This window comes from Theropithecus gelada, chromosome 11 (genome assembly GCF_003255815.1).
Source record: "Theropithecus gelada isolate Dixy chromosome 11, Tgel_1.0, whole genome shotgun sequence".
NCBI classification, from domain to species: domain Eukaryota; kingdom Metazoa; phylum Chordata; class Mammalia; order Primates; family Cercopithecidae; genus Theropithecus; species Theropithecus gelada.
Genome location: NC_037679.1, coordinates 62,039,266 through 62,059,037, shown reverse-complemented (window position 1 = coordinate 62,059,037; position 19,772 = coordinate 62,039,266). Strand labels below are relative to the sequence as shown.

The 19,772-nt window shown below is 39.8% G+C and overlaps 1 protein-coding gene across 1 annotated transcript in view; it reads left to right on the top strand.

Annotated features, from left to right (window-relative positions):
- Positions 1–2,586: 2,586 nt before the first annotated feature.
- The window catches only part of PAH (phenylalanine hydroxylase), a 72,541-nt gene continuing 55,355 nt past the window's right edge, over positions 2,587–19,772 (top strand). Inside the window, exons 1-2 of the mRNA XM_025403094.1 lie at positions 2,587–3,111; positions 7,155–7,262. Of these exons, the coding sequence (XP_025258879.1) occupies positions 3,052–3,111; positions 7,155–7,262 (168 nt within the window). The 5' untranslated portion in view covers positions 2,587–3,051. The remainder of the gene's footprint in view (positions 3,112–7,154; positions 7,263–19,772) is intronic.

Genomic DNA, 19,772 nt, shown 5'->3' with positions numbered 1-19,772 from the left:
AATTTTTTTAAAAGAAGTGATTAGATTTTCTTCTCTGAGTTAGCAGACGATTAAGTGTGATTTCCTCTCAACCTAGATTTGGGGCATTTTTATGTGAGATAGGATTAAAAATTCCATTTTTGTACAACCATTTAGAGAAGAGTTTGGCAGTTCCTCAAAAAAAACTAAAAGTAGAGCTACTGTATGATCCAGTGATTCCACTCCTGGGTATATACCCATAAGAAGGGAAATCAGTATATCGAGGGGATGTCTGCTCTCTTATATTTGTTGCAGCACTGTTCACAATAGCCAAGATTTGGAAGCAACCCAAGTATCAATCAACATGGGTTTAAAAAAAATGACGTACTTTTATACACAATGGAGTAGTATTCAGCCATAAAAAAGAATGAGATCCTGTCATTTGTAATAACATGCACAGAACTGAAGGTCATTATGTCAAATGAAATAAGCCAGGCACAGAAAGCCAAACATCGCATGTTCTCACTCATATGTGGGGTCTAAAAATCAAAACAATTTGATTAATGGGGCTAGAGAGTAGAGGGATAATTACCAGAGGTGGGGAAGGGTAGTGAGGGCCTGGAGGCGAGGTGGAGATGGTTAACAGGTACAAAAAAATATAGAAAGAATGAATAAGACCTAGTATTTGGTAGTACAACAGGGTGAATATAGTGAAAATAATTGAATTATACATTTAAAAATACCTGAAAGAGTATAATTGGGTTGTTTGCAACACAAAAGATAAATGCTTGAGGGGATGGATGCCCCATTTTCAATGATGTGATTATTACACATTACATGCCTGTATCAAAATGTCACACATACCCCATAAATGCATACATCTACTAAGTTCCCACAAAAATTAAAAATCAGAAAAAAGAATTGCATTTTCAGCTGTTATGGGGAGAAGAAAGAAAAGCTATCATTTTGTTGCCCTAAAAATTATGTTGTCCTCATTTCAAACAGGAAAGAAAAAGTATTTGAGAGCCAGTGCAGTGGCTTGGTGTTGGGCGAAATATAGATTGAATTTGGGCTATTCGTTTAAACTTCCTGGGCCTCAGTTTCTTGCCTATTAAGAGGGAGTGCATAGTTCATGGGATTGTTGAGAGGAAGAAGTGAAACCATGCATGTGGAGAGCCTGGCACAGTGTCTAAGACAGAGTGTGCATGCAAATAAGTAGATAACATTGTTTGCTTTTCTTTATTGCACGCCTGTAATATTTTTAGAGCTGTCACATTCATTGCCCTCAAGTAGCATCAAGAGATGAAATGAAGTTTGTAAGAAAACCCTGAGGCTGAGGAATACAACATGTTTTATGTCTTCTACATTGAAAAACACTGGAGTCAGATAAAGAATACATTCTCCTGAGGATGGAAATCAAGATCTTGGCCTTCAATATTTAACAACATTGATCTTCCAACTTACTATGGGAAATATTCATCAGGCTCCTAAGTGTTCCTTTTGGACAGAAATTACACTTGTTATATCTGTATTCTTAGCAGACAGTAGAAAGTCTGGCACATCATAGAGGGTTAAGGAATCCTAAATATCCCTTAAAATTCTCATTTTAAAGACCAAAAAAAAAAAAAAAAAAAAAAAGAAAGAAAGAAAGAAAGAAAGAAAAAACAAGTATGGGCTTGACCAAATCAGTGGTAGAACCAAGAGTTAAACCACTTGTTTTGAATCCTAAACCTGAATTTTTATTATTTTTGTTTATTTTTGTTTATTTATTTATTTTTTTTGTCAGATGCTTGGTCAAAGAACAGTGGGAGGAGAGGGACGGGTTTCCAGCAACCTTTATTATTGGCTTACTTTCTTACAGCCCATTAATTTCTCTTGGGAAAATATTAAGCAGGCACTCAAGGCTTGAGGCCACTGAGTTTTTACATCCTTTCTGAACCTCTGAACCTGCTTTCCAGCATTCTTTTATACTTTGTTTTACCTGCTGGTCACTAATGCCTCACCTCAGTCTTCTCCTCTAAAAGTGTGGTTAGTGACATCTTCCTGACTATCTGAAGACCACTGGCCAAAACCCACCAGCTCACTCATATACTATTCCCCTACTTTACTTTCTTCAAAAGACTTAGCCCTGCCTAAACTTATTTATACGTTTATTTTCTGCCCACCAGAATGGCAGCATGGCTGGGGAGGCAGAGTCTGTTTTGTTCATTGCTGTATTCCCAAAGACTAGAACACCACCAAGCACACAGTATAGGTCTCAGTAGTTATTTGTTGTCAAATTTATGTGGACATGCTTTTAAACAGTATCTTCCATTTACTGAGTGTTTATGTGGAAGAACTGCACTAAATTTTAATGCATTTCTTTATTCCTATTCTTAAAACTTTCCAGCAAGGTGGCTCTACCACCCTCTTTTCTGAGCTTCAGGAGCAGTTATGCGAACAGCTGGAGAACACCAGGCTGGATTTAAACCCAGATGGCTCTTACATTTGCTCTTTACCTGCTGTTCTCAGCGTTCACGTGCCCTCTAGCTGTAGTTTTCTGAAGTCAGCGCACAGCAAGGCACTGTGCTTAGAGGTTAACAGAAGGGAAAACAACCACAAAAATCTAAATGAGAATCCTGACTGTTTCAGCTGGGGGTAAGGGGGGCGGATTATTCATATAATTGTTATACCAGACGGTCGCAAGCTTATTCCAATTGCAGAGAACCCGCTTCCCAGGCTTCCGAGAGTCCCGGAAGTGCCTAAACCTTCTGGGGCTTGGGTGGCCGGTCGCTGCCTGGTGTCTTCCCATTACCCAGGGCGGGCAGCCAAGTGGTGCCTCCCGCATCCCCCACACTTTCCCTTAGCCCTTCCCCTCCGGCCTGTCCTGGGCAGGTGACCTGGAGCATCGGGCCGGCTGCCCTGGCCTCCTGCGTCAGGACAACGCCCACGAGGGGCGTTACTGTGCGGAGATGCATTGCGCAAGAGACACCCTTTGTAACTCTCGTCTCCTCCCTAATGCGAGGTTAAAACCTTCAACCCCACGTGCTGTTTGCAAACCTGTCTGTACCTGAGGCCCTAAAAAGCCAGAGACCTCACTCCCGGGGAGCCAGCATGTCCACTGCCGTCCTGGAAAACCCAGGCTTGGTCAGGAAACTCTCTGACTTTGGACAGGTGAGCCACAGCAGCCTGAGCTGCTCAGGTAGGGGAATTTGGGCCTCCAGAGAAAGAGGTCTGAAGACTGCTGGTGCTTCCTGGTTTCCTAAGCTCAGTAAGAAGTCTGAATTCTTTGGAAGCTGATGGGAATGTCCAGGAAGTCAACAGACAAATGTCCTCAACAATTGTTTCTAAGTGGGAGAACATCTGTCCTGGGTGACTTTCACAGGAATGAGTGACCATTGCTTTAGGGGGTTGGGGATCTGGCCTCCAGAACTGCCACCAATTAGTTGTGTGTCTTTGGACAAGTTACTGTCCCTCTCTGTTGTCTGTTTACTTTTCTGTACACTGAAGGGGCTGGTCCCTAATGATCTGAGGTGGGATGTGGAGTCCTTCTAGATTTCTTTTGTAATATTTATAAAGTGCTCTCAGCCAGGTGTCAAAATGGCAAAATTGTGAGTAAGTATCCTCCTTTCATTATGGGAAGAAGATGAGGCATGAAGAGAATTCAGACAGAAACTTACTCAGACCAGGGAGGCAGAAACTAAGCAGAGAGGAAAATGACCAAGAGTTAGCCCTGGGCATGGAATGTGAAAGAACCCTAAATGTGACTTGGAAATAATGCCCAAGGTATATTCCATCCTCCAGGATTTGTTGGCATTTTCTTGAGGTGAAGAATTGCAGAATACATTCTCTAATGTAACCTATATATTTACCCATGGCAAGAAGTCTACTCCTGGACTCTGAGATTCAGTCATAAAGCTAGACCCGGGAAGTAATGTGAGTCTGCAGCGCCCTGTCATCTGTAGGATTAGGGAGAAGAGTTGTCAGTAGAGAACAGGGAGGCTGAAGAGAAAAGAATGGTTGATGTTAACGTTAATATAACTAGAAAGACTGCCCAACTTTGGACTGATTTTTTTTTTTTTGAATCTTTAAAAAAAAAAAAAAACTTCTTATGAAAATGGTGCGTGGCTCTTAGGAGATAGAACTTATTGTACAGAGGAACAGCGTGAGAGTCAGAGTGATCCCAGAACAGGTCCTGGCTCCATCCTCCACATAGTTTTGTTGCTGCTGGCAATAGGGTCCCCACGACTGTGGGAAGCGATTAGGGGCAGCGAGCTCATCAGGAAAGGATGGGGGTTTAAAGTTCTTTATAGAGCACTTAGAAGATTGAGAATCCACAAATTGTATTAATAACAAACAAAAGTAGTGTCTTGTTATATAGTAAATGTGAATTTGCAGACACATTTAGGGAAAAGTTATAATTCAAAAAATAGGCTGCATATTTATCAATGGTTCCAAAATTTTCTATGGTTAAGAATCACCCGGGATGGTTTTGAAATGGCAGTTTCTAAGACACCTGATTTAATAGGTTTAGGTAAAGCCCAGGGAACTGCATTATAAGCTGTTAGCAGTGGTATTGACTGTCTGGTGACTGGACCAGAGTAAATCTTTTACTTTGCAAGAAACAGAGGACTAAATTCCCATATTATGTCCATAGCAAAGGAAACTATATAGAACAATTGATAATTAGGAGCCGGAGTTCTTGACCAGCCTCCACTACCTATGTGGCTTCAGGTGAGTTACTTTCTCCCTTTGGCTCTAAGTTTTCCCCACCTGTAATGTGAGGGAGTTTAACTAGATGAGCACTAAGGACAAATCAATTTCTGTTGGTTAATTATTATAAAGTACCATGCGGGCATCAAATGTCAAGTGGAAAGCATAGATAAAGAAGTGATTGTGCACCTGGGCTGAGGGGCACAAACATTTCCCAAGAGAAGTGAGATCCAAAAGAGCCTTTAAGGAAGGTGAGATCTTGGAAAGGGAAATTTGGTGATTACTCTAATGAGGAGCTAAAAAGGCAAGAAAGAAAGCAGCTTGGCTGGAAAGGAGGTTCTGTAGTGGGCCTCCAGAGATAAGGTACCCCAGAAACTGCCAAACATCAGCAAGAAGCCATGGGGAGAGAGCGTTTGAGGGATTCTAAGTAGAAGAAGGACACGAGGAAAAATGTCAGGCTGGATCCATGCAGGCCACTAAGAAATGGATTCAGGCGACGGCAGTGGGAACGAAGAAAGGACCTGATGCCCAGAGGCATTTCTGGAGAAGACGAGATCAGACTTGTGATTGGCTGAACACACACTGGAGTGGGGTGGGGATTGGGAGGTGACTCAGCTTTAGCCCAGGTACATTCAAGTCTGAATTGCCCTAGTCAAAGGTAGCACCTGTTGACATGTATCAGAAATATCTTACTTTTCTTGGAAGCCAACAGGAGAAAAGTGTTGCCAAGTGAACTAGAAACAGGAATATCTTTTGTCATTTCACAGACACTGGAAAGAAGGCTCAGTGTTCTTTGGTAGGAAGAAGACTGAAGTCAGAGACTCATCTGTACCTTTCTGGCAGGGTTTAAAAGGGGGAAGGGGAATAGAGGCTGCAAGAGATTGTGATTCATGGACAGTATGCAGAGATCACATGACCTGGTTTCAGATCCTGGCTCCACTGCTAACTGTGTAATATAGGCAAGTTACTTAACCTCTCTAAGCCTTTATTTTGTCATCAATAAAAGGAGGCACTTGGTGCCTGATAAAACCTACCTCTTAGGTTGTTGCCAGAATTACATGAGATAATCCAAATCAAGTGATTATTATAATACCCGGAAATTATAGGCTCTAAATAAATGGGGTATTAAGCAGTTTTTTAGAAAGATAACATCACGATCAAAATAGGGATATTTAACGGTTTAGTCTTCCATTTCATTTGAAGCTCCCTATAATCACTCTTGCTGATAAATTTGTTTTTTCCCTCACACCTCAGTTTCATGGGGATGTTTTGGCAAAACTCTGAATTTTCTGAGTTGAAAGAATTTTTTGCTAAGGGTCATCAGTATTCATGCAGGGCTTGTTATTCTGAGTCACTAAGAGTTTCCTAACACAGCCTTCTCTCATTGAGATGATGTAACATCCATTCCATTAATTTCATTAACTTGCTTACAAGAGAGTAATTGTTCTGCAAATTTGTTTCTTCTCAGTTTTAGGTACCTGCTGTTTATTGTGGGCACACATAGAATTTTATGTATTATTTTTAAACTTAGGCTAATGTTTTAGCAAACTCTGGAATGTCAGTCCTAACCCCAACCTTGGTTTTCTGTCACATGCACACAGTAAGTGCTAGATCCTGGACATTCTTTTAGATTTAGTTTAAGACTAAGTTTATTTTTCTAATGGATTATTTGTATACTTTCATGGATTTTGTGGCTCTTTTTCAACAATTGGATATCTCAGATCTCAGCATATGGGAGCAAGTTAACGCGTCCCGAGATCTTTGCCAAAGGTCAAGAGGTCATTTTTGTGTATTTATAATATTTTCATCATTTTTATATATTTCTCAAAATTCTTTTTAAACTGTTCTTTTCCTTTTTTCATCATCTGAATACTGTTTTGACAGAGCTTGTTATTAGCATGCTTTTACAGATGAGAAAACGAAGAAAGCTGAGTGATTTGCCCAAAGTAGTCCACCTGGAAAATGAAAGAGAGAGGATTCCAATCCAGGTGTTAGGACTCAAAAGCCTGTGCATGTTCCATTTTTTGTACTTTCCACACTGTATTTCTCAATATCTTTCTGGGACATTTTATAAACCATATTATATCACCTCTAAGGATCTTTCAGTTTGTTATATATGTGTCTATTAAATTAGATTGTGAGCTCCTAAAAGATAGAGCATTGTCTTACTCATCTTTAAATTTCTCAGAGCCCAAATAGTGTCTGGAACCTAGTAGGTGCTCATTAAAAGTATCGGATTTACAGGATTGAATGGTTACATCAATGAATAATTGAAGCTTCCTTAAGTTGACAACTGACTCAGTGGCATCATTGATCATTTAATTGCCTTGGACTTACTTATTTTCCACCACACTTCATATTTCTGTATGAAATATATATAGCTCGTTGTATTGCAAAATTTAACTAGAAGAAAGAGTTCATGTTTGCTTTGTCCATGGAGGTTTAATAGGAATGAATTGCTAAACTGTGGAAAATGTTTTAACCAAATGCATCTTATCCTGTAGGAAACAAGCTATATTGAAGACAATGCCAATCAAAATGGTGCCATATCACTGATCTTCTCACTCAAAGAAGAAGTTGGTGCATTGGCCAAAGTATTGCGCTTATTTGAGGTCAGTGCTACATTCATGTTTGTCTTGGATAATGTCGTAGCAAACTTCCATGTTATTTTCTAGTTAGATGCAATGAAAAGAACACAGGATCTCGAACAGGCAGATTTGAATTTCAGCTCAGGTTCTTACATTAACCAACTGTGTGACCTTAGCTAAGTCATTCAATCTGTCTGAGCTTCAGTTTTTCCATTCATAATATAGTGCTGATAATATGTGCCTTGTCAGCTTCAACAGGAACTTTGTGATGAAATAATGTGTTTTGTAAAATGCCTAATCACATGTGTGATTAACTATAATCATATGTGACACATGTGATTACATTTCACATAACATGTAATCACATGTGTCACATACGACTACAGTTAAAGACTAGACAAAAACGAGAAATACATATTAATTCTTTTATTCGCTAAATTAATATTGATTGTCTTCTATGTGTAGGTATAAAATAATATGCAAGACACCGTTCCTTGCTTCAAGCAGCTTAATGCAAAACTATGTTTTAGAAAATAGCTAATGTTCTTCAAGACATTGGTAAATGTTTTATGATTAAAGCGGTTCCATAATTAATAAACTTGGGAAACTTGGGCATATTATTTTACCTGATTTCTTTATTATAGAACTTTTAGAGTCTCTAAAACTAATTATACTAAGTCGTTTAAAGAGAGAAATGTATGTATTATTTTCCAAATTTACTTGACTGTGGATCCTTTTTTATTTTAAGAACATTTATTAACATCTTGGAATAGAGTTTAGGAAATATTGATTTGGGTGTTTGCTGGGCAGCCAAACTCCACAGAATTCCAAATAGGTTTCCTCATCCAGATTCCTCCCAAGTACTATGCTAATATTTTTGCTGGGATTTCGTCCCACCTGAAAATGCATTGCTTTATACTGAGATTCCTGTGACCTCTCTAGCTGATTGGGAGGCAGGGGTAGCACATTGGTCAGGGTTGTGCACATAGTTAGTGCTCAGTGTGTTTGGGCATGCAATCAACAAATCATTTTGTGGCATGACTGGATATGATTAGATATCTTGTGAAAACCTATGATGTTCTCAGCACTATGGGTGGGGAGGAAGATGGGGGATACACAGAAATTGTAAGGAAGAGAAACTGCCTCCTTTAGGATCTATCAGGGGAAGCAAATATTCTGAGTAGCTGGGGAGGGAAGGCAGAGCATGAGAAATTATCTCAGTAAAAGGTAACTTTATAGACATGATCTTATTCAGTCTTATGAAAATAACATGAGGTAGGAGCTATTTCTGCTCCCATTTTTCAGAGGTAGAAACCGAGGCTTAGAGGGATTAGGTAAATGTACCCAAGGTCAAACAGCTAGTAAATACTGAAGACATCATTTAAACCCAGGCATTCTGACTCCAGAACCTACAGACACTCTTAACTGCTATTCAGTACTGCCCCAGACAGAATGGGCTTCATAGTTTGCAGGGCCCAGTGCAAAATGAAAACGTGGGGTATCTTCCTCAAAAAGAGGAAACAACGCTGTTAAAAGTACTAAAATATATAACTTTGTCCTGTCTTCTGTGGTCTCTCTCATGTCCTGTTATGGTGTTTTTGATTTGCCATTTAGTTGTGCTCTCCTTCCCTGGGCACAGTGGCCCTCTAACTGCTGGGTTCCCTCTCCAGCCAGTGCTGGGCTGACAGTTAAGCCTCTACCAAGGATGGGGAAATCCATGTTTCATTTCCGTGGGCCTGCTGCACCAACCCACAGTGACAAGCTATCCCCCAAGAGATTGTAACCTCTGGATGGAGAATGGAAACAAAGCTTGCCTAAAGCCAAACCACCCGCCAAATCCCCTGCCAGATCTCCCAGGGTTGGGGGAGAGTGGCAGCTGAATATGAGCTTCCCCGCAAAGGCCATGCCTCCTGGTCATGACGCTGGGCAAACGGCAGTAGTGGTGGTGAGGTAAGACCAGGGAGGGGAAGGCTGTGTGGGCCCAGAGGTCCAACAAGCTTGAAAGCAAGCCCTTAGAACCATGGCTGAGAAGGTAAGGAGAGGGCAAATGGTGTGATTACACATGAGCTGAGTCTCCAAATACCCAGCATGTGCTTCATTGTCCCATTGGACTTTGCTTATCAAACACAAATTCAAAAGTCGTTATTAAGAATTTCAACTCACGCCTGTAATCCCAGCACTTTGGGAGGCTGAGGCAGGCGGATCACGAGGTCAGGAGATGGAGACCATGCTGGCTAACACGGTGAAACACGGTGAAACCCCGTCTCTACCAAAAATACAAAAAATTAGCCGGGCATGACGGTGGGCGCCTGTAGTCCCAGCTACTCCGGAGGCTGAGGCAGGAGAATGGCGTGAACCCAGGAGGTGGAGCTTGCAGTGAGCCCAGATCGCGCCACTGCACTCCACCCTGGACTACAGAGTGAGACTCTGTCTCAAAAAAAACAAAAAAAACAAAAAAAAACCAAAAAAAACACAAACAAATTTCAAGAAGGTTGCAAAGAACATGAAGAACATGAAACCCCAAGTGTGATTCCTGTGGGCCGACACTGGACACTGGTTGCACATCCCAGAAGCTGGCCCTGACCTCACACCTCTTTTATGAAGCTTTCCTTGAATTAATTACGATCTTCTCAGTGTTCCCAAAGCACTTCTTATGTTTAACTGCAGCACTTCCTTGTTTGCTCAGTGTGTACATTTATGTCTAGCCCTGAGGATGGTTTCTTCAAGAAGGGAACCTTGAGTCATGTTTATATCCTCAACAGAACCTGAGTTTTATATATGTTGTGTTCAGTTAAGAATGAAATTCAATCTAAAGAAAATTTTTTTAACTTAATACATTTTTTAAGTTAAAAAATGTTTTAAAAGTATCTTTTCACTTTTTGAACCAATTATTATTATTATTATTATTATTTTTGAGACAGGGTCTTACTCTGTCACCCAGGCTGGAGTGCAGTGGCGCGATCTCAGCTCACTGCAACCTCTGCCTCCCAGGTTCAAGCGATTCTCATGCCTCAGCCTCCCCAGTAGTTGGGACTACAGGCACATCATGCCCAGCTAATTTTTATAATTTTAGTAGAGACAGGATTTCACCATGTTGCCCAACCTGATCTGGCACTCCTGGACTCGAGTCATCTGCCTGCCTTGGCCTCCGAAAGTGCTGGGATTACAGCCATGAGCTACCAGGCCTGACCAGAGGTGATTAATTTTTACCCTGAGTTTTTAAATATAATTAAATCTTGTGACTGAATATGTGAATAAGTAGAGAAAAGAGATCTCCTATTTAGAATTCCAAACAATTTAAGTAGTGGGTTTTTATAGTGACTTTTTTTCCCAAAAAGTACCACATGGAAGGGGCGGAAAAGTCTCTTTACAGTGGTGACATGTGACAAAGACACCTCAGCCATGTGACCAAAATCAACATTATTCAAAAAGAAACTGAGTATTAAAATAAACCTTTCCTTAATAGTAAAAAAATAAAATAAAATTAACATAATCAGTGATGTCATGTTGATAGTATGAATTCTTGGTAGGATGAAAATGGCTCATTACCCCTGTGATCTTCCTCCCCACAATCCGTAACCTCCATCTAACCATGAGAGAAAAAATCAAATGAATCCTAATGAGGAACATTATCCAAAATACATGACCATTACTCCTGAAAACTCTCAGGGTCATCAAAAACAAGTACTGTCTGAGCGATTTTCACAGCCGAGAGGAGCCTAAAGAGGCATGAAGACTCGGGCCAGGCACGGTGGCTCACGCCTGTAATCCCAGCACTTTGAGAGGCCAAGGCGGGCATATCACCTGAGGTCAGGAGTTTAAGACCAGCCTGGCCAACATGGTGAAACCCTGTCTTTACTAAAAACACAAAAAAGCTGGGGGTGGTGGTGGGCACCTGTAATCCCAGCTACTTGGGAGGCTGAGGCAGGAGTATTGCTTGAACCAGGGGGGCAGAGCTTGCAGAAAGCCGAGATCGCACCACTGCCCTCCAGCCTGGGCAACAAGAGTGAAACTCCGTCTAAAAAAAAAAAAAAAGAGAGACGTGAGGACTAAATGTAACGTGGTATCTTGAATGAGATCCTAGAACAGACAAAGGACTTTAGATATAAACTAAAGAAATTTGAATAAAGTATGGTCTTTAGTTTACAACCTGCATCAATATTGTTTCATTAATTGTAACCTGTGTTCCACATTAATGTAAGATATTCATAATGAGGGAGACTGAGTCCAGGTTATGTGGAAACTCTCTGTGCTATCATTTCTATTTTTTCATAAATCAAAATTTTTCTTTAAAAATTGCCTTAAAAAAATTAAACCTGGGGGAGGAGAATTTATGTCTGAGTGAGAGCAAGCAATGAGTGTAGAGAAGAGGGACAGCATTTTCTGAGCAACAAACTGTCCATGAGAAAGAATGTATCTGTAAAATGCACCTAACTTTTTAGCTTTTGTATTAGATAATCAGCGTTTTCTCCTTGAGAGGTTGCCCCTTAGGCCTAAGTCAGAGTTAATAGATTAAATAATAGTAAATGAACAGAATGTTTTCAACCTAATAAATAAACAACAAGTAACTAAATTATCAGAACTGGATGGAATGCACTCAAGATGTGTGTGTGTGTGTGTGTGTGGTGGTGGTGGTGGTGGTGTGGGGGGGTCACATGAATGTGTGTGAACTTTGATTGAACTCTCTGAAGCGTTATCCAGAAACTCAACTACACAGGTCAGTAAGTGATGTTATTACACCCATTTTACAGAAGAGGAAACAGAGGTCACTATAGTGGGTGACTGAAGAAGGGTTGCTAGTGAGTATTGATTTTTTTTTCCAAGCATACTTCAAAAGTTGCTGTAGACATTATATAGGCCAGTATACTTCTCACCTTAGTAACAGCCTGGCAAAATGTTACAATCACTCAAAGTACTGAGTTAAGGCTGGGCATGGTGGCTCAAACCTGTAATCCCAGCACTTTGGGAGGCCGAGGCAGGCAGATCACTTGAGGCCAGGAATTCAAACCAGCCTGGCCAAAATGGCGAATCCCTGTCACTACTAAAAGTACAAAAATTATCTGGGCATGATGGCGCATTCCTGTAATCCCAGCTACTCAGGTGGCTGAGGCATGAGAATTGCTTGAACCCGGGAGAGAGAGGTTGCAGTTAGCTGAGACCACCTCACTGCACTCCAGCCTGGGCAACAGAGTGAAACTCTGTCCCCCTGCACCCCCCGAAAAAAAAAATGATGCTGCGTTAAAAGAATCAAATTCTAGTATTTGTAGAACCACGTTATGCAATGAGCTGGACACATATGACTCTTGATTTAATCTGCATTAAACTAAGTGAAGGTAGTACTCTCACTTTATGGATGAGGGAACTGAGGTTCAGAGTGACTGAGTAATTTACTCAAGATCACACAGCTAATGTGCAGTGGAAATGGCACTGAACTCTGAATCTCAGATTCCAAAACCCATGATCTTTCTATTGCACCCCACACCTCTGCCAAATACAGATATCTCTGAACATCTGAATCACTCTGGAGTTTTTTAAAAAATGCAAATATCCTGGTCCCAGTCTCCCATTCTTGGGGGAAGGGGGCAAGAGTGTCTGTCTCTGGGTATTTGTTCTTTCATATTGAAAAATGCATTTAAATGCAAGACAATTAACTACTAATATTCCTTCCATCTATTATCAACTGCTGTTAACATTTTGACATATCACTTTCAATTTTTCCTGTATAATTGCAGTTTCAAAAATTACAAATTAACATATTGTTTCTTAAGAAAAAAAAAATAGAAGATAAAGCTACAGTCTTTTCTGATCTCTCCTCTATCCTGATCATTCTACAAACTTTCTAGCCAAGACAGCATCATTATGAGTTTAGCATATTTCCTTCCAGGCCTTTGGAAAAGTATGTTGATATTGACAAATGTCATACTGTGCACATTGGTCTGCAACCTCTTTCAGTGAGCACAATGGAGTGGCCAAGAGGATGGACTCCATGTATGTAGGGCTGTGGCTTAGAGAGGGTCACTTGTCTTCTCTGTGCTTCAGTTCCTCATCTGTAAAATGGAAACAGTAATCGTGTCTGCTTCATATGGTAGTTCTAAAGATTAAATCACTCAATGCATGTAAAACCCTCAGAATGTTTATTAACTGTTAAGTAAGAATTACTATATATATATTTCGTGAATGCAACATTTAAAAATGTATACGTGTTGACACATTTAGAGCAGGTTCATAACTTTTAACTTCTGAAGTATAGTTCTTAATATATGTGTATCATATTTTATTTATCATCCCTCTATTTTTGGCATCCATGGTGTTTTCTGTTTTCTGTAGTCACAGACAATTCTGCAGTATTTTGTTCAATTTTTTTGGTAAGTAATATGCAGACATTTATTTTGAGTAGATACCTATAAGTGGAATCTGGTCCTAGGATATGGACATCTTTAGTTTTAATCAGAACTACAAAGTATTTCTCCAAATGTCCTGTCAGAATTTACACTCCCACTGGTTCGACATGAGAATACTGATTTCTCTATAGATTTAAGAATATATGCTTATTATTGCCTTTAATCTTGGACAATATAATGAGTGAAATGCAGTAATTTATTTATTTAATTTTCATTTTTCTGATTATCAGTGAGATGTAGGTCATATTTCATAACATTTATAATTTGTCTTTTTGTAAATTGTGATTTGTCTACACATGGTTGTCTTTTGGCAAGTGTGCCTTTTTCTTACTGATTTTTTGACATTTTATATGCTCTGAATACTGTTACGTGTGTTACAACGATTTTCTCCCAGTCTTTCTCATTTTACTCGGGTTTATGGTATAATTTGTCATGTTGAAATTTAAAATTCTGATATAATCAACATTTTCAGTCATTTTTTCATGGTTTTAGATTTTTGTTTGTTTGTGAATTTTTTTTTAAACTCCACTGGTGACTCTGATGCCCAGTCGGGAATGAGAACCATTGTTCTAAGCTATTGCCTGGGAAGGGGTTCTTGCTGTGCATGAGAGACTGTGTTATCACTTCACATGAATTAAGTCATATTTAATACTCATCACAGTGCTATGGGGAGTCAGAGATGCCATACCCATTTTAGAGAGGAGGAAACTAAACCTCAGAGACTCAGTAGCTTGTCTAAGGTAGAGAAGGTGGTAGTACTTCAGAAATTTACCTAGGTCTATTATGCTAAAACCTCTGGGCTTATATATATTTTTTAATCAGAGAAAAACCAATTGCTGTGAGAAAGCAGAATGGCACAGCAGTTATTTTGCATCTCTTTTCATTGTAAAGAGAATTATCTTTAAACTGCGTATGTTGAAACAAAATATTGAGAACCAAGAGAAGCATGGCTGGTAGATCTTGGGACTCTGTCCTTGGACTAGTGACTTCACCCCATCACCTATCTGTTACTTACAAAGGGGTGAATCAGGGAACTATCTGGGGCCAAGGTTTTGTGAGGAATCAAGAGATCACTATTTGCCCATAGATGAATTCATATCTTTGGTACCAAACATTATAGTAGCCCCATGTTATGATATAAAGAGTAGGAGGAATATAGGCTTGATATTGGGCATCTAAATCCCAGATCTGCCAGTGATTAACTTATTGATCTTGCTATGCCTAGTGTGACTCTGAGGCCACAGAAGATGCTCACACAATTTTTATTCCTTTACCCCTTCCATGTGTGATCTATGAACCCCATTAGGAATCTTCAAGAAAGCGTGAAGATGAGAAAGATGTTGGAAGACTAGGGAGAGTAGAAAACCTTGATTTTAAAGTTTTTTTTTTTTAATGAAAATCTAGAATGAATGACTTGCATTGTTCATGAACACTTATAGAAAAGTGGCAATGGCCAATAATAGCTGGTGTGGAGCCATTTGCCAGAAGAAAAATAACTTGGCAGAGTGGGGGATTGTGGTGCACATAGTGTGCTTGTGTATTTACACCTCTCCCAACATCTTTGTGAATGAGGTGGAGAAGTGAGTCATATATGAAAATACGGACAAGACCTTTAAGCTGTGGAGTTTACAACACATTTCTGGACCCTATAAAATGAAATTAAAGGAAATAAGTGGCAAAACAAATGAAATAATCTAGACTATACTTTACAGCAGTGTTTCCTAAACATTTTTTTTGGCAAAATTGGTATGATAGTAGATGTTTTATCAGAAAAGAATTCCAAGGGTCATTATATCTGAAAAATTCCACATCTAGGTTTTAGAGAGCCATAGTACACATGAACTTATTAAAGATTCTAAGAAGTTCTGCAGAGAGGAAACCTATTCAGTGTAATCTCACTCAGCATTTCCTATATGTATTTACCATGGGACCTTGTTTAGGGAAGATCTGTTAATATCTTCCAGGCACCAGTGTTCCACTAAACTTATGCTGTTTTACAGTTATGAACTCCAAACTATCAGCGATAACCTAGGTTTGGGGTTAACCTGGCATTGGGAGTAAGAATATATCATCTAGAATCAAACTGTTTAGATTCAGAACCCAGTTGCATAACCTGTAAGCTTGATGACCTCAGGAAAATTATTTAACTTTTTAGTGGCTAGGTTTCCTCATTCTAAAAATTAAGATAAGAAGTAGAAGTTCCAGTGAATTGGAGCCAAATGATTAGGAGTATACCAAAACCCTTACCTGCTAACCTACAAACATCCCACTGATCTCAGTAGATTGTTCTAACTTTCAATTATTTATGCATTGGTTTAAACATTTTCTGTAGCGCTCTATATTTTTAGCCTCTGCTAGCTCGTGTCCATGCCTTTTAGGAAAATAGTCTCCTGAGAATCTTTACTCTAAGTGGCTTAGTAATGGGATGAAAAATGAGAAGCAGGCTTCTGGGGGAAGTACACTGTTTGCCTTAGCATGTATTCTCTGGGGAAGGGAACAAACAAACAAGCAGATATACAGAGCTCTGAGCTCCAAGGCCGTCTCTGGCGTATATGGGTAGGTTCAAAGACAGCATCATTCAATTGATGAAGACACCGACGCTCAGACTAGACAAGCTTGCAGGAACTAGACACTTAGAGCCAAAAACTGCTTCAGAATTTACCCTCCATTTTTACAGTAGACAGACCTTTGCTTCCAAAAGATCTGTCCTCAGACTGGCTGCAGCCCTGGCTCTCTCCTGCAAGGAGTCTTCTCTGAGTTAGGCAGCCCAAACTACCTGGAAGGGAGAGTGGAGGAAGAAATAATCTCATAAAGAGGGAGGTGGCTGAAAGAAAAAAATGTCCAAAGAATCACACAAGAGACATGCCAAAAGGAAGCAGGAATTAGATCCCAAAAGATGGTCTTTGGGGTGAGAATCCCATGGAAGGTCCAGCTTGAATCTCTCCAAGATCTCCTCCTCCAGACTAGAGTGGGGGATAATCTTGAGCTCCCTATAGAATTTAATTGTGCTGCTCATACTTTCTTGAATATTTCTAGTTTCCTATAAATGCCAGTGGGTTTAATTTCCATATTGTTGGTCAACTGGGGTATTGTTGGCCCTCCTGGAAGAGGAAATCAGTGAAACATGTAAGAACTTCCATCAGTATCTCCTTGCGACTTCTCCAGCTTTTGCAACTACCATATCTCACTCCAAATGTTGTTGCCCCAGACAGTTCCTGTCTCGTCCCACTACAGTCTAGTCTTAAAACAGCTGCCAGAATGCGTCTTTTAAAACATGAATCAAATGATATCTCTCTTCTGCCTAATTACCTTGCATAGCTTCTTATAATGGCCAAAATGGCCCTCCATAATCTATTCCTGGTAACTTCTCTGCCTGGTGTCTTCACACCCCCACTTCCTGCTCACTCTGCCCCAGTCACACCGGCCTCCTTGTTGGTCTGCCCTCACGTTGTGCATTCTCTTACTCCAGGACCCTTGCACTGGCTGTTCCCTCACGTTTTTCTCCCTCACTGATTTCAGGTTCATGCTTAAACATTACCTGTTTATTTTTTTATGACTTCGTCGCTACATTGTTTAAAAATAGCACCTCCATGAACAATGGTGTAGCCAGTCCCTTTCCAGCTTCATCTTTCTCCGTGATGCTGACCACCATCTGAAGACTATATATTTTACTTCTTTACCATACCTACCATTTGTCTCCTCCTTCGAGAACGTAAAGCTTCACGGTGGCTGAGATTTTTTTTTCTGCTTTTCCCACTGTTACACCCCAGCACCTAGAACAGTGGTTAACACAAAAAAGGTGCTTAACTGAATGAATTATTGAACGTTCCTGTCTATTTACCTAAGACCGGTGATTTAGGACATTTTTTTGTAAATTTCTTTGATATTGTCCCCAGCAACCTCTGAAACAGGCCAGGACATAACTTCACTTAGGTTTACTCCAAGACAACAGCACGTAGCACATAGTGGTCCAAGAAGCTCTCCCTTGCCAGTCTATTCTCATCTCAAAAGATGCCTAGGCCTTCCTTCTTTTCGAAGTGTGCTCTCAAAAAAAATAAAAATTAAAAAAAAAGAGCTGAGAAAAATTTAGGGTGAAACAAATATTGAAGAATAAAATGACACATAAAATGTAATGTGCTCCATCTTTCAGAGAAATGAGCATCTATACCAAGTTGAGGAGGCAGAGTGTAAGGAATACCTACTGAATATCTATTAATGAAGACAAAAATTGTTAGGTGCAGACAAAAATTGTTAGGTGCTTTTGCTTTTTTAAACTCTCATTAAGCTGCCAGGTAATATTATCATCTTAATTTTAAACACAGAATACCAACTTCAGAATGGCCAATTAATATATCCAAAGGTAGTGAGTAGCAGAACCAAAATTTGAACTCAGATAGCCCACATACTTGCAAGATACTGTTCTCTCTTTTCAATAAATAAAATAGAGGAGGAGGAGGAGACGGGGTGCCCAGTTTCTGGTCAAGAGAAGATCCAGAAAGACAAGCCAACTTTTCACCATTATGAAGTCTGTTTCTATAGTTTTATTTACTTGTGACCAATCCCCCTTTAGAAAGACTTTGTTAAAGGATAGGAGAAGAAAGGGGTTTCTGGTGAATACTTAGAAAAATTGGTGATTCATTTCACCTTGCCTGTATCTTCTGTTTGAATCCTGATTAAGCAAGGTTTTATGCTGCCATCTTTTATGCATAAATTAAATATTAGACAAATCATGAAATTGTTTTTGAAAAGTTCAAGCCTTTATTGCCTTCCCCTAGATGTCCACTTGGAGTAGTATCAAGAGTGCTTTCTTTATCCCTCAGCAAAGATGTGGTGAGTGTATATGGGTCAATTTGTAAACCTACACAGACACTTGTTGAAAAGTAAAAATTCATTTGTTAAAAGTATGATCCTAATCAGGCTTGTAAATTAACTTTCGAGGCTCTCTTAGCAATCAAAATTATTGGTTTCTAAGGATCCATACTAGTAAATTAGAAAGACGCCAATAAGGAAATTACATGCCAAACTGGAGGGTTGTTTATTAACAAATTGATTCCAATGGGAAAGAAATGATTTAAACAATTCAGCTCTATGTTCAGTATGTAATTAACCAGAAACTTCACTCATGTAAGACTTCTGCCAAGTAAGTAGCAGTTACATATAATCTCATCGTAACTTCCACGCCCCACCCCCCATTTGTTAGCCTGGGCATAATATTTTAAACATTTTTTAATAATCACATACCTATACCTATCATAAGTATTTACCCCAATGGTTATCATTATAACCACTTAACAAATAAAGTTAAGTTTTCATTATAAAAGTAATAAATGTGGCTGGGCACAGTGGCTCACGCCTGTAATCCCAGCACTTTGGGAGGTCAAGGCAGGTGGATCACGAGGTCAGGAGATCGAGATCATCCTGGTTAAAGTGGTGAAACCTCTTTCCTACTAAAAATACAAAAAATTAGCCAGGCGTGGTGGCAAGCACCTGTAGTCTCACTTACTCGGGAGCCTGAGGCAGGAGAATGACATGAACCCGGGAGGCGGAGTTTGCAGTGGGCCGAGATCGTGCCACTGCATTCCAGCCTGGGCAACAGAGCGAGACTCTGTCTCACAAAAAAAAAAAAAAAAAAAAAGCAATAAATGTTTCTAGGAAAGTTGAACTATGATTTTAAAAAAAGAGAAAGAAGGAAACAAAATCACCCCTAAGCCCTTCATCTGGAGACCGCCACCGCACTCAGGTCTTGAAGTGCTTACCGACACGTTTTTTAACACATGTTGTTGTTTTTGTTACTCACTTTTTAATGATTGCCTAATCTTCCATTGTGGGATTATACCACAGTCCACTTCATCATTCCTCTATTATGGGAGTTTAGTTAGCTTAGAAGTTTTGGTGAAATGCTATGTGAATTTTCCCATAAGTTAAATCTCTAACACTAGAAAAACTGAGTCATGAAACATAAATTGTTTTATTGTTATCCTCAAAGCTAGAAACTTCTCTGTGGAAGTGGATGCTTCCAGGGGTGGGGTATGAGTGAAGAGCACTATATCCTATGGTCTGCTTCCCAGAACTTCTTCCCTGCTCCCCTTCCTTCCCGAACTCTCCCACAAATAAGCATGCCAGAGGTGTGTCC